Genomic DNA, 15,113 nt, shown 5'->3' with positions numbered 1-15,113 from the left:
AACATCATGGAGGCGGGCATTGATGAGGGGGCCCCAGGCATTGACGGCCAGCCGTAGCCACTGTTCGTCACCAACTAGAGAGACTCCAACTACACTATCAGGGCTAGCGATCACAGAAGCAGAAAAGTTATCAAGATAAAGACAGTGGAAATCAAAATAAAGGTGTTCCTAGAATCCATCTTACCCGCCACCATGGCGTCATACTCGGCCAGCCGCACCCGAGCAGCACTGGCCTCCCCCTCGGATGGCGTGAAGGGCTGCTTGAGAAGCCCCGAGGTAGATCTCGAGCTGACCATTTTCTCGAGTTGCCTCGAAATAACGGTCCTTGGCTACCCTCCACTCTCGGAGGAAACGCCAGGCGTCATCGTGCCATTATAGAAGTCGGAGGAGTCCAACAACTAGTCCGCCATAGAAGCAGTATCAGATACAACATTGGAGGGCTCACTAGCCCTGGGAAGAGGACAAAGGCTATCATTTAAGATGAACCTATAAACAAGTTAGAAGAGTTCACCGCCGTGAGCAAAAGATATCGATCTCACCTCATACGATGAAGGCGCTGGCTCACCGACATGTCCTCCTCCAGAACCTCCCTCGTCGTGCGCTTGCCTCGGTTGTCCTCGCTGGCCATGGAGTTTGGTTGGATCTATAGAGAGGAGAAAGGAAACCGCTACTAGGATTTGAGAAGGTGGAGAAGTGCAAAGGAATAGGAACAGTTGCGAGTGTAGATGTGTTCAAGGTCAGAGCCCTCGGCTGGTATTTGTAACCACGAAGCAAAGTGGTGGATATCTCAGGACATGCAAAAGGCAACCGCAATTAATAGAAGGCGAAGCGTCACCTGCACTAATGCCGAAGAGAATACGACGTTGATAACTAAAGATAGAAGGTTGAAGGAGTTCTCTTAATAAAGGCCATATTTTTAGACTTAATCGGATTAAGGATAGAAGTCTGGAATCGGACTATTTTCAAATCAGCTCTTTAGCCAAAACAAGAAATATGATAAGGCAACAGAAAATATGGTTATCATTGATTCTACACAAGATACATGTTGATATACAGATTATAAGTCTAGAGCATCTTGGATTGTTTTCAATACTTCTAGCCGGATAGCATAGACTTATGTGATTTGTTGCTTATCTTCTTTGGCTGATCCAGGGATATCCTTGAGGCTACTGTAGATGACCCTGGCTTCTCTGATCTTGGTCAATAGTTCCTATTTCTTCTGCTTAATGGCATCGGGTATTTAGGCCAGAATGGACTTGTGGTGATCAATGGTAGCTTTCACGTTCTCTAGTTCCTTCTCAAGTTCTGCACACCCAACTTCCAGTTGGGTTAGCTCTAGATTGATCCTGAGAGAAGAGTTCTTCAAATCATTGATCAACTATGTCAACTCTTTGTCCTCTTGCCTGTTGGAGTTCTTCTTGGCTAGTAAATGATGAGGACATCATTGGCTCAAATATGACCATGCCAACCACTTCTATACCAAAGGTGCAACCATTCTATATGAGGCTTATCATTGATGCATTTGATTAATTGGTGCTCCACCATAAAATGTGTTCATTCTTATTTTCAGAATTACTTACATGGATCAAGGGAAGGCTTGATTGCATATGGAAAGCATGGAAGGTTAATGAAGTTGATTGGGGACCAAATCCAAGTATTCCTAATGTCCTCTGCTAGGCCACCACGTCACTTTGGTTCCAAGGACGGAAAGAGTCCAAGTCCAACACGTTTTAGAAGTTGAATTCGGACTGCAAAATAGTCCCAAATTGCGACAGTCGCCACGACTTCATACGGACTCCGATTGGGACGTTCTAGCACTTTTTGGAAAGCTTATCAAGTCTATTTTCCAACGGATCTGGACTCATGGCTATATCTTATCTGATGCTTCCGCAGTCGTCATTTCAACGCTAGGACCTTTTCTGCCTTTGGTGCTGCGTCACCCTATTTTGGGCCGATGGTCCATGTATCAAGTTGGGTCCATTAGGGATGCGTCCTAGGGTTGGAGAACGACCCCAACACCCCCTAGTCATTCCCCTAGGTATTAATAAGGATTAGAGCCGCCACAAACAGATTGGGTTTTGTTTTGTTGAAAGTTTAGCCATTGCTACTTCCTTGTAGACGCGTGTGTCGACTAGACCATCCGTTCTACTCGATTCAGAACCCCAACTTTGTGATTTTAGATTGGTTTTCATCTCCATATTTGCAATTGAGTTGCTTGTTCTACTTGTTCTTGCTTGTTCCTCGATTGCTTGTAGGAATTACCCTAGTGGTTTGGTTGATCGTGTTCCACAAGATCACGACGGCTGTTGGAGGTGGTGTATCGGTTGCTAAGGCGTAGCATCCTTGGATGGTTGTAGTCGGGCCGTGAACGTTATCTCCATCCCCAAATCGAGTTATCCACCTTCTCTCATTGAAAGATCAGGATTCACCCTAGCGGGTTCATATCAGTTGATAATCAGAGCAAGGTTGATCGGTGAGAGACTTCCAGTTCTTTATTGTTTTTAATCTCCTATAGTCTAGAAAAAGCCAAAACAAAATTAGTAGATTAGTTCTCCATAATCCCAAAATAGGGTGACACAGCACCAAAGGCAGAAAAGGTCCTGGTGTTGAAATGACGACTGCGGAAGCATCAGATAAGATATAGCCATGAGTCCAGATCCGTTGGAAAATAGACTTGATAAGCTTTCCAAAAAGTGCTAGAACATCCCAATCAGAGTCCGTATGAAGTCGTGGCGACCGTCGCAATTTGGGACTATTTTGTAGTCCGAATTCAACTTCCAAAACGTGTTGGACTTGGACTCTTTCTGTCCTTGGAACCAAAGTGACATGGTGGCCTAGCAGAGGACGTTAGGAATACTTGGATTTGGTCCCCAATCAACTTCATTAACCTTCCATGCTTTCCATATGCAATCAAGCCTTCCCTTGATCCATGTAAGTAATTCTAAAAATGAGAATGAACACATTTTATGGTGGAGCACCAATTCATCAAATGCATCAATGATAAGCCTCATATAGAATGGTTGCACCTTTGGTATAGAAGTGGTTGGCATGGTCATATTTGAGCCAATGATGTCCTCATCAGTAAAGCTTCACGGTTAGACAGTCTCCTCTAGGCCTTTTTCACCTTTGGAGCTTGATCTTCAATAATGGACAAGGATGACAAAACCTTGGTAAGAACCAGGGATGGATTACCTTTAAAGACCAAGGAGACTCTTTGCATTAAATCTGCATCTCAGACCAAATCGGCTATATTCTTCTCAAGCATTAGCAACATATCCTTTTGCCGATTTCTAGTCTTTTCTGATAGAGCTTCTTTAGAAGAGGTGGCTGATGAGCTGATTTTATCTTCATCTAGATACTCTTCAAGATTGAAAGAGTAGCTCGGAGCTGAAAGATTAAGTGCCTATATATAAGAAAATCTTGTTAAGAGGATTGAATCGGTTGATAATAAGATAAACAATGAAGCAAGTACAGTACATTTTCTATGGTAGCCTCTATCTGGGAAGAAGGAGCAGCTGATGATGCACCAATGATATCTGGTTGAATTGGCTCTGAACTCTCAACATTGATATCTACAGACATCAAGGAAGATTTTTTAGTTCATGTTTGTTGCAGAGAAATAAACTAAGCATATGACTTTCTTACCATCAGTTGTGTGCTAGACTGGGGAATCGATAGTTTGAGTGTCAACAACAATAAGATCATTTTTAATAAGGAGACTATCAGACTCCTGCTCTTGCATAGGTGTTTCCTCAGGAAGTATCTGGCATGATAAGAAGTCAGATGAAGGATGAAAAATTGAATAAAATTAAAAGTTTTGAGAAAATACTTCGACAACATCAAGGGTAAAATGGAAGGGCTCACATCTTCTGCTGTCTTGGAAGCATTAGCTATTTCAACCAAAGTTGGCTCCTCTTGGGGATCGGCTGATGAAGGTCAAGTCGATGCTGAATCAAATGCCTAGGATAATAGTTCTACACCCAGAGTCGATTGGGATGCAATGGTTGATAGCTGTGAAGAAAGAGGATTAGAAGTTGAATATCATTTTGAGGAAAAAATGAATTATTTACCTAGGCAGCCGATGGTCTCATTCTAGCGAAGTCTTTTCCTAGTAATAGTTTTCTGGGTTGTCCCTTGGCCTATCTTGCATTTTGAGGATTGATACGTTATGATTGTAGGGGCAACTTGAGTTTTCATCAGCTTCTTCAGTGGAGGTGCAGCTGATCCTATTCTTGAAACTAGGCATGGTGGCTGATAATCTATAGGACGCCCCTCTCTATCCACTGCTTGGGGGATCGAATTTGGTGTCCTGAAAAGGTCTGTTAGAATAGTTGGCAGGGGAACTCATCAAGTAATGTTTTTGAAAAAAGGAATGGTAAGTTACCTTCACTATCAGAAGCAAACTCTCCATCTAGAGCTATGCATCTAGGATGGACCGGCCCACAGAAGAGGTGGGAGTGCCATTCTTGCCACTAGGAGTCAAAAAGATTAAAAGAGAAGTTGACTCTTGTCCAGTTGTGCAAGTAAAGAGAAGGAAGATCTGATCCTAGTTGGAAAACTTTGGAGTCTTTCCATTACTTCACTAATGCCCTCTCTTAGCCTCAGTATATCGTTGAAGAATAGTTGAGGAGGTAGTTGACCAAGACCAAACTAATGAGCTACAAAAGAAGAGTTGTAAAACTCATAGGTTGGAAGGTTGCCTTGGAAGGAAGGAACCTATAGACATTTTGCCGTGGCCATGACAAAACTCGGCTGGAAGAACACAGGGCTTGATGAAAGAATTAAAGATTAGTGGCCGCCAGTTTCATCTAAACAGCCTAATTCAAATCAAAATTTGAATGGGAAGATCAACTTATTGTTCTCATTCTCATCATAGGGTAGCCAAGTCAGGATATCTGAATCAAACCCTCCATAAAACCTTTTGAAGAGATGGCCAACATAGACAACAATTGTTATGGCCGATGCAGCTTCACCATAACTCATGCACTGATGGGTTCTTCCTTCTTCGCCTCTATATTCCTCATCAAAGTTGGAGGAAGGAAAGCTCAGGTTTCTGAGATCAGGCCTTACAATCTTGTGCATATACAGGTTCAAACATAACTGTATCAACCACCAAGGGCCACTAATAGTATGCACTGGTTCGTTCTTTAGTAACTAGGCAGCTACCTGGTACATCAGATAATAAGCAGCTCCTAACAGATACTTTCTAAGAGGAATATCCTTGCCTACTAGTTAGATGCTCTATCATAAGTTTATGATTGTAAGTTAGACCACAAGATGACCCATAGAAAATAAATCTCTCTAACCACATGTTCTGAAAGGCCACATATTCTCTTTCGCTAACAGTTGATTCATCTCCAATATGGTTCAGAATGTAGCTTGCCCATCCTGTGCAATCTGATATTTTGGCTAATTTCTTAGATCCAACACTTAAGAAGTCATAAGGCTGCATCGATCCTATTATTCTAAGGCCGGTCAGCATATAAACATCGGCCAAAGTGATGGTCATTGGGCCATGACAAAAAACGAAAGCATTTAGGGTGTTGGACCAGAAATAAGATGCAGAAATTAAGAGTGAATCATTCTCTTCATCCCAGACAACGAAAGTGTCAAGCATTGATTCAGATCATAAAGCTCCTAATCTCCACCCTTTTTCTCGAACATCCTACGAAACCAGTCTCTCCATCCCTTAGGCATTTTGGGCCAATTTCTGAAGGGAGTCTTGATATTCTAGGAAGACGAATCCACTATAGATTGTTTGAAGGAGATTTGCTTGGTTTCTTAACAGATAAAATCAGATGGATTAGGGTCACCCATAGGCCCAAGAAAATAGACATTAGGAGCACTAGCCGATGGAATCAAGATTTCGTTCCTCATTTCCTAGAAATCAGATAAAATAAAATTGAGAAGAAGGGAAATGCAGGGAAGCGGCCGATACTTGGAGAATGGGAACTTGAAAGCATACCTTAGGGACATGGTCGCTGGTCACCATTACAGCCAAAATAGATTTGAATCTAAGAAAGATCACTTGGATGAAAGCTTGATAGGGCAGAGGATTCGCTAGGGTTGAAGCTTTGGCGATGGCAGCGTCGGCTGTTAAGATTTGCTTGAGAAAGAAAGGGAAAGCAAATGGGTCGAGTGAGTTGGAAGAGATACTATTGGGATATGATATAAGACTCGGACCAGAAAGTTAGGAGTCACGCGTATATCTCGAAATAAAATGATTGTGACGTGGTAAATAAATAAATAGGAATTTTGGAATAAAATCATTTTTATTCCAAAATTGGGGGGCATGTGTTTACACCAAAATTTGGGAAGAAGAATACAGGAACTCGAAGCTTCCAAGATTGTGTCAATCAAGAATCAATTGCATAAGGATCGATATTAGTTGATTCAGATATGACACTGAAATCGGCTCTCTTTGAATGACGTCAACCGATAACGACAAAGAGCTGTGGTTGGTGTCGACCGATAACGACAAAGAGCTGTGGTTGGCGTCGGGAAATACATATCAGACTCTACAAAAAGAGAAAGATTAGGGTCCAAGTTATCTTAAGTTAGGAATGTTTTCTTTTATACCAAAGATTGTACTGAGTCATACTTGAGTAGGATTCATGCTTAGGCTTCGGGTATAAATATTGGACCCCGACTATTGTAAAAAGGACATCCAATCAACCAATACAAGTTACTTTCTTTTTTGGCTCCGTGCCAACCCTTAGGAGTAGGAGTAGAGTAGAAGCTAATGAGTTCTTCAACAAGAAGGGCTGCATCGGTTCGGCCGACCTCCGGCTTGCCTGTAAGTACCATCATGGCTTATATTTCTATTTGTACGACTGCATCGGTTAAGTTCGACATCCACTATGAACTCTAGTATAAGCTAGTTATCGATCTTTATCTAGTTTAAGTATGACTGCATCGATCCGGTCGACCTCCACTGCTCGAATTAAATTAAGGTCAAGTTATCGGCTCTACCTAAGGGTGGCATCCTTCGGGTAGATTCATTAAGTTATCGATCTTGCTGATGTTTTTATCGTCGTTAGTTTGCAGCAACATCAACCTGCCCAGTCAAGATTGATCTAGATCGGCCTCACATCATTTTAATCCCTCGTTTATCTTGTTACATTGCAATGGTTCTTACTTCAAATGATGGATTATGTTTTATTGGCTGGTCTACTTTGATCTTGATTGTGCATAGTACGCGGTCAAGGCATGTCTGATCTTGAGGATGTTTACTAGCTAGTTGAATCTGGTCTATAGCCCACTATCACGGCTGCATCGATTCGGTCGACCCCCACTGTTAGTACTCTAGATTGGAGGATGCTAGCTGGTAGGTTTGCTTTTGACCAGGCATGGCCCTGGCTGTTTGCTATGCCTGCATCGACTAAATAGCCGATCGCCCGTATTTCAATGTTCATAGTGTGTTTTCATGATCCTGCTAAATATGAGTCGATTTGTTTTCTTTAAGGATATAATCTGTTATCTTTATTATGGCTGCATCGATCCGGTCGAACCCCGCTGTTAAAGATAATATGTTAGATTTGAGGAGTTGATAGGTCTGCTCGTGTTGAATAGTTGATTGTTCACATGCTATGATCCTTTTTCAACCCGAATCGGCTCTTTTAGCCGATTCATCCGCGCTTTTACAAATATGACACGCTCTCATGAACCTATTAAAGTATGGTCGATTCTATGAATTCTCTGGATTTAGTTTGTTGTTATCATCAAGCTACATCGATCCGGTCGAACCTCACTGTTGATGGCAATGGATTAGGTCTAGACAGTTCATGGGTCTGTCTGTATCAAATAGTCGATTGTGTGCGTGGCATATCCCTTTTTCTTACTAAATTCATTGGCTCTACACTACGTATTGATAGAAATCTGATTTAGCTAGTGATGTATCTCTGACACATACATGTTAATAGTTCAAGGAAAAGAATCACTAAAATTGGGTACGTCGCAATTGTCACTATAAAATCAGTCACAACCTGTGAGCATTACAGTTCTTAACAGTCGATTTTCTTCTTGTATCAGTTTATTTGATCGATTTTCCCATTTGGCTGTTAGGCCACTGGATCGTTGAGCACTCACCAGTGTTGTCGACCACGACTAACGTTGTCCGACCACACACTATGACTAGAGGTAAAATAATGATGGTTCGTGGTCGGCATCACTAACGCGTGCTTGGGAACATTTGTGAGTGGTCGGATATCTCCGTGATCCAGTGGGCTAACACTGGCTGCTCCTGAAGCGGCACACTTGGAACTGTCTGGGCAAAAACTGGCATGTTCCACCTTAAATTACTAATAAGCTTTCGCTCCTTGTCTATTACAGGTCAAATTGACTGGCATGCCCTCGGGAGGAATTTGCAGGGTCGACTGGTCCTGCATTGAAGCCAAGCGGATCTCCAGCCTTGCTCCATTAAGCAGATCCTTCCGCTTTGCTGTGTGTCGACGTTTTTGCGTTGACAGTATTTAACGCACTAGACTTTCTCATAATCAGAATAGGAAAATGTGCCAACCCCTCGACTACTACTCTGACTACTCGTATTCTGAATCTATTTTATTAGTAATTAGTAACGCTACGGGGACTCACAGTCTTCTAACGTTTGTTAGCGTCTACGTCGAGTATAAATATCCTTCCTGGTCTCTTTTACTTTTCACTTGCAAGTTGCTAGCCAAGGAAAGGAGGTAGTGTTACAACTTCGTTATTCAATCATAGGAAGTGGACGAACAAATCAATAGGCCATAAGTAACGTCGAAGGCAACCTAGCAACCTAGCAACTCACCTTTTTAGGACTCAAGCTAGGAGGCTGATGAGAAGCAGGGTGCAACTCACCTCATATTAGCCAAACTGATGTCTGCTTTCATCATCTTTGAAAACACCAACTCGCATATCGGCAGCAAGGACCAAGACAACGAGATGCCACTACATCATGGCGTGCAATCTTATGTCAACAGAATGTCATCAATCAATGGTGATCTATAGATGGTGTCTCATGGAATCATGAACAACCATGGACACGAGAAGACATCCCTAAGTCATCAGAGATGAAGCTTTCATGCAAATTCCAATGAGGTTTCTTCCTCGACTATCAAGATGGCTGGCGTATCACTAACAAACAAAGAAGAAGAACTCTCCGCCATGTCATTAGAGGACAAAGACAACCAAGGAGAAATTTGAGTTTGCATCTTAATGAACCCCTAACTCGTCAACCAAGGATCAACAAAAATCAAGAAAGGTTGATGGAAGAAGAACATGCAATTGTCCGTATCCTCATCTCTAGGATTGGATGGTGCAAAGAAAAGCTAAAGGCAAGAAGAGGTCCTGCTCAATGGACCTAAAGCCATGAAGCTCTCGCCAATAGGTAAATTGGATAAGCTTCCTTCAGGTATGTTTTGTCACTAATAATTTCAATAAAACAAAGGAAAACACAAGGTAGATTCAACCAAGCATTATGCAACATGGAATCACATTCACAAGAGAATTCTGTCAACCAAACTTGATTATGCATTCTGCAAAATTCAAGTGTGGGGAATAGAGTTCTCTAAAACATCTCATGTCATATTGCTAGTTTGTCTTGGTCATCCCTACCTTTGTGATGTGCTCAACTTGCTAAATCTCTAATAAGTAACAATTTAAATAATCATGCTCCTTTGAGTCACCATACATATTGTTGTTTCTACTCGAATGAATCTCTTTAGTCTTTTAAACTTTCTTATTCTATTGTAAGTATGTTTCGACATATTATACGAACATAATCATTAAATCAAAACATACTTGTATAGAATTTGGTTGTATATGTGGACTAACCCTTGCAGAAAAATATTCAAATTTTGTTAGGAATGTTAGGAGATCATTCGAAGAAACAAATCAAGGTTTGAGATATTCTTCAAAATAATTTTGCACATTTTTGCCTGAACCTTGTTGAAAAATTGAAGTAGTGGTGAATAATAAATGCACATTATTTAAAACATGGGATACAGATGACCTTTAGCTCTATGACAACACTATCCTTGTTTTAAATCATTTGTATACTCCTTTGGATATGTGCTGTCCACTAATCCTTTGCAGAGAAGAAACAATGAGTAGAGCAGAAGGTCCAAACAAAATGACAAGATCCTCAAAAGAAAGAACAAAAAGATGGCATGGTAAAAGAATGAGAAAGAGGGAGTGCGACATAGGAGACAAGATACTCATGAAGAGCTCAAGCAAGGAAAGCTTCGAGCAGAAAGAGACGACCACCACAAGTAATCTGCCCTTCATCACATGGTGTCATTCTGCTTCAATAATGAAGGTCATCATTAATGAAGATAAGTGGTCATCATTCTGCTTCGAGCATTATTTATTCTTATAACATCTTAAGATAAGTGGTCATCATTTTCCTATTGATCTTGGTATGCACATAAATGAAGACATAAACACGTTTGAGTTACAACTTTGCTTGATTTAACTTGATTAACTCAACATGTGTTTGTTCCTTAAGTTTGTTCATAGCACCACTTTCTTGATCTCATAGTCTTAACCAAATGAGCTAAAATGTTGCATATCTTATCTTTGGAAGATGATAGTCATAATCATATAAAGTTTGATACATTATAAAGATGGACAATCCTTCATAGGTTGAGCAACTCCACTCTTTCTGTTATCCTTCTGATCTTATCACCCTTGTTATAAGAATAAATAATGCACATAACATCAACCTTATCATGATTCAATATACCTAAGGCTAAAGAAGAATAAATGAAGTTTTGGTTCTGTTGGTGTTTTCCCACCAACAGAGTCCATGCACTTGATCTCTACCTTGTTTTTATAAGCAGAACACACTTCGAGCAAAGTGTGGGGGAGTTGATCCCTCAAATTCTATAAGTGAAAGTTCTAAATCGACTAATAATGATACACACAAGATGTTGCCAGCTTATACTGTTGATGATTGACATCGAAACACTAAACAAGGAGGAAGAACAAGGCAATAAGAATGAACATGTCAAACCAAAATCAAATTTAAAACCAAGATAGGTTTAGCAGAAAAAGGTGGCACCACCATTGAAAGTGCCACTACTGGAGGCACCACCTCAAGAATCCTCATCTTCAAGAGCGAACCTAGTGAACCGAGGAAGGACGCATGTCTTTCTCTAGTCCGAGGGATATCATGACTCTAGGAGGCCTTCCACCTGCTTCGTCAACAGACTCTGCAACCATTGAATAGACAAAACGATACCATACAATGTATGTTACATAATCATATACAATGGTAGATAAGCATGGGACATGAGATGGCCAGCCTCCAGCAACAACAGCAACAACAAAATCAAAATTGGAAGGCTCTGTTTTAGCACCTCCACATCCGGCCATCTCGTTGAGCAACCACGACAACAACTATCTTAGGGGAGAAAACATGCCCTGTATATCTAGATAAGTATTTCTTTTTCTTTTATTATTCTTAGTTTGCTTTTATTAGAAAAAAAGATTGAACAATAAAAATAAAATAAAAAAAGTGTGTCTAGTTTGCTTTAATTTCTTTTAAGAGCTAAATAAACAATAACGGACTCTGAAGATGATTTTTTAAAATAGAAATAATAAATAGTTGATCTGCTATAATTTCTTTAAAATATCTGGTTTTCAGCCTTGAATTCTCTCAAATTTTACATAGGATTCTTTTGATATAAGGATTTACCAGCCTATTCGCTTGTTGATTTCAAGCCGACCAAACCAGCCAAGCCAACAGTATTTTCCTCTCGTAACGAACCAGCGCCAGCCAGCCAAATCAGCCCAAGAAAGTGAACAAGCCGTACGTCGGCGAGCCCTTCTTCTTCGCCGCCACGTGCAGCGACGACTTGCGTCGCCTTCGGGAGGTTCAGCAAAGCCCGGCGGGTGGCGGCTGGTTCCACGACAGAGCCTGCCTCGTCGTGCTCAGATGGTGGCCACGGGGATGACGAACTAGTACGTCGACGAACATGAACTTTCCTTTTGTTTGGATTTTATTGTGCTTCTATAAAAAATTGGGGATTTTTCCTGCAATAGGTTTTCAGGTTTTGGGGAATTTGGACTTAGATTGAATGAGTAATTGATCTTAATCTCTATGGGCATGTTGGCACCAACAATAGTCGTTGTTCCCTCCTCGTACTTGGTATCTGTAGTCGGATTGTCTTAATTTTCCGCGGTGCAGAGTCGGAGTCGGATTTCAGAAGGCTGGATCGACAACGCGTTTTGGGTTCTCGCCTTCCCCTTCCCGCGGTTTCATAAATCCCCCGATCCCATCTCCTCTAGCGCCCACTCCGATCCCTTTCGCGTTTCTCCTCTCTACCGCCACGCCCGCCAATAATCCCTAGCGAGCCGCCGCCGCCGGAGCAATAGAGTCACCGTCCATGGCCGCACAGCTTGGTCTTGCTCCTGGCTTCCATTTTGTGCCCACTGACGTGGAGGTGGTCAGGCTTCACCTCCTCCCTTGCATCCAGGACCAGCCCCAACCGCCGAACGACATCATCGTGGACGATCCGCTGAGCGCGCCGCCGTGGGCTCTCCTCGAGAAGCATGGGCGGAAGCATGAGGCTTTCTTCTTCGCGGTGGGGCAGGCCCTGAACGCCAAGGGCAACCGCCAGAAGCGGACCTGCGAGGGACACGGGACCTGGGAAGGGCAGGGCAAGAGAAAGCGCCAGGAAGAAGGCAAGGAAAAGGAAACCAAGAAGCGCATGCGCGTGAGCGTGTGCGGCCGCACCAAGGAGATCGAGTGGGAGAAGTACGCGCTCAGCTTCCACGAGCGCGGCGTCAAAGGCAGCACGGGCTGGGTCATGCACGAGTACTCCATCACTTCCCCACCTGAGTTCGCTCGGTCGCCGATGAGGGTGTACTGCATCCGCCACAGTGGCCACGGCAAGAACGCCAAGAAGCACAACAGGGACGCGGACGATTGGGGCAGCGACGGTGAGGACGATGATGAAGTGGACGATGCAACCCTCGCCACTACCTCGTGTACTGCGGAGGAAGATCCTGCCCTGTTCATCGGTGAGTACCCACTAGCACCGCAGGCCAAGCACGCCACTTCTCTTCCTGTGGCGGCGGCTGATGTTGTCAATGCCAATCCTGCTGATGGGGCGGGCGCAGGAGCAGGCAATGATCAGGACTTGCCCGCGTTGGTGGAGGACAACGCCACTACCTGGTGTGCTGCAGAGGAAGATCCTGCCCTGTTCATCGGTGAGTACCCGCTTGCACCACAGGCCGAGTACGTGACTTCTCTTCCTGTGGCGGTGGCTGATGTTGTCAACGCCAATCCTGCTGATGGGGCGGGCGCAGGAGCAGGCAATGATCAGGACTTGCCCGCGCTGGTGGAGGACGATGACTGTTTCGCTTTCATGAACTCTTTGTCTGATTTGGTGCCTGGTTTTGACTTCGCAATGAGACCATGGTGCCGGATGCATGATTAAACACGCCAAAAATTGATTTAGCTCCTTAACTTGTAGCTTGAGATAGCGAATTGCTGTATCTGTTGATTTTGTTGAGGATTCTTCGATTCGTAGGTGCCGCCTTTTTTTTTGTTTAACTGTACTGCCTTTTTAGTACTAGTTAGTTTAACCATCTTGATTTGTCTTAAAGATACTTGATGAGATCCTATTTGTGACCATTGGTGTATGTGGGCAATTCAAAATCTGCTTCTCTGCTATCATTTTTTTACTATTTTTGTTTTATACTTAAATACAATCAATGATACTGAAAGAACCTTGATAAATGCTGCAGAAGGTGAGAATTACTATGGAGTTGTGAACTCCTCAATTATTACCAATCAGTAACAGTTTGAGCAAATAAACAGAACCTGAAGCTAATGGTACTCACTAAGGATGCACATACTGTTAACTCTATTGATTAGACTGAATGCTTCTGTGTCTACTTATTTGTTTGTTTATATTTAACTACTACACTATTAGTGGAGAAGAAGCAAGATTAGGAACATGTGTGGTTTCTTGGAATCAGATTGCATTTGTGTGTGATTATTAGTGTCATGTGGGGCCGCACCTACGCACGCCAGCGAAGGGCCCGTGATGTCAGGCGGGCCGCAGCACGCGCTGAGGCAGCAGGCGCGGGTGATCAGGAGGAAGGTGCGGCTAAGGAAAGTGGCTGATTTGATTAGATAAGTGATTGGCCTTAAGTTTAGGGGATTCATCCCTAATTAGTTATTTCCTATTTTATTGTTGCCAAGTGTGGCGGCCCATGGGCCTATATAAACTGTATTAGAGGTCATGATCAATCAGGCAATAAAGTTATCCCTAATCTCTCTATTCTCTGTAAGCCTACGGAAGAGGGGTATAACCTCACCGGAGAAGACGGCCGACGGCTACGAGCTCCGTAGCCGCGGTCCAGCCAGTCAGGGGTTCGCTGCCCTTGACAACCTGGTATCAGCCTCCAGGCGTTCCCTTTCCCGGCAATCCTCGCCCATCCGCCCCACCCAATCCACCACAGCCGCCGCCCACCCTCCCAGCAGCCCGCCATCACCACCATCATCCTCCGCGTCCGCGCCGCACCCAGCCACCATGAGTGAGCCAACTATGGCCGACGTGATGGAGATGTTGAAGGCCCTCACTTCGGAACTGTCAACAATGAAGTCCGACATGGCGGCCATGAAGGACAAGGCGTCATCCTCAACGGACAGCAGCGCCGGCGGTCACCAGGACGGGGCGCGCGATCTTGATCGCCCTCCGAAATTCCAGAAATTGGATTTTCCCCGTTACGATGGTAAGACTGATCCGCTGCTCTTCATCAACAAATGCGAATCATACTTTCGCCAGCAGCGTACCATGGCGGAGGAGCGCGTTTGGATGGCCTCGTACAACCTGGAGGACGTCGCCCAGCTCTGGTACATCCAGCTCCAAGAGGATGAGGGTACGCCACCATGGGGGCGCTTCAAGGACCTCCTGAACCTTCGGTTCGGGCCTCCCCTCCGTTCGGCTCCGCTGTTCGAGCTCGCCGAGTGCCGGCGTATTGGTACAGTCGAGGAGTACTCCAATCGCTTCCAGGCCCTCCTGCCGCGTGCGGGTCGTCTGGAGGAGGCACAGCGCGTCCAGCTCTTCACCGGCGGGCTCCTGCCACCACTCAGCCACGCCGTCCGCATCCACAACCCGGAG

At 43.8% G+C, this 15,113-nt stretch overlaps 1 protein-coding gene across 3 annotated transcripts; it reads left to right on the top strand.

Annotated features, from left to right (window-relative positions):
* The first annotated feature begins 11,785 nt into the window (after positions 1–11,785).
* LOC136502143 (NAC domain-containing protein 83-like) lies at positions 11,786–13,505 on the top strand. Of its 3 annotated transcripts, XM_066497616.1 has the most exons (3): positions 11,786–11,940; positions 12,022–13,002; positions 13,102–13,505. In XM_066497616.1, the coding sequence occupies exons 2-3, from the start codon at positions 12,366–12,368 to the stop codon at positions 13,419–13,421; spliced, it is 957 nt and encodes a 318-aa protein (XP_066353713.1). In that variant the 5' UTR covers positions 11,786–11,940; positions 12,022–12,365; the 3' UTR covers positions 13,422–13,505. The 3 variants fall into 3 exon arrangements, with proteins under 3 accessions (XP_066353713.1, XP_066353712.1, XP_066353711.1); XM_066497615.1 differs by having other exon boundaries at positions 12,167–13,505; XM_066497614.1 differs by having other exon boundaries at positions 12,022–13,505.
* The last annotated feature ends 1,608 nt before the right edge of the window (positions 13,506–15,113 follow it).

Source organism: Miscanthus floridulus, chromosome 13 (assembly GCF_019320115.1).
Source record: "Miscanthus floridulus cultivar M001 chromosome 13, ASM1932011v1, whole genome shotgun sequence".
Taxonomy (NCBI): Eukaryota; Viridiplantae; Streptophyta; class Magnoliopsida; order Poales; family Poaceae; genus Miscanthus; species Miscanthus floridulus.
The sequence above is the reverse complement of the archived record's forward strand: the minus strand, read 5'-3'. Positions and strand labels throughout refer to the sequence as shown.

Bases quoted from the DNA above. Each gene is read 5' to 3' on its own strand.
- LOC136502143 (XM_066497615.1), top strand. From the start codon at position 12,366: ATGGCCGCACAGCTTGGTCTTGCTCCTGGCTTCCATTTTGTGCCCACT.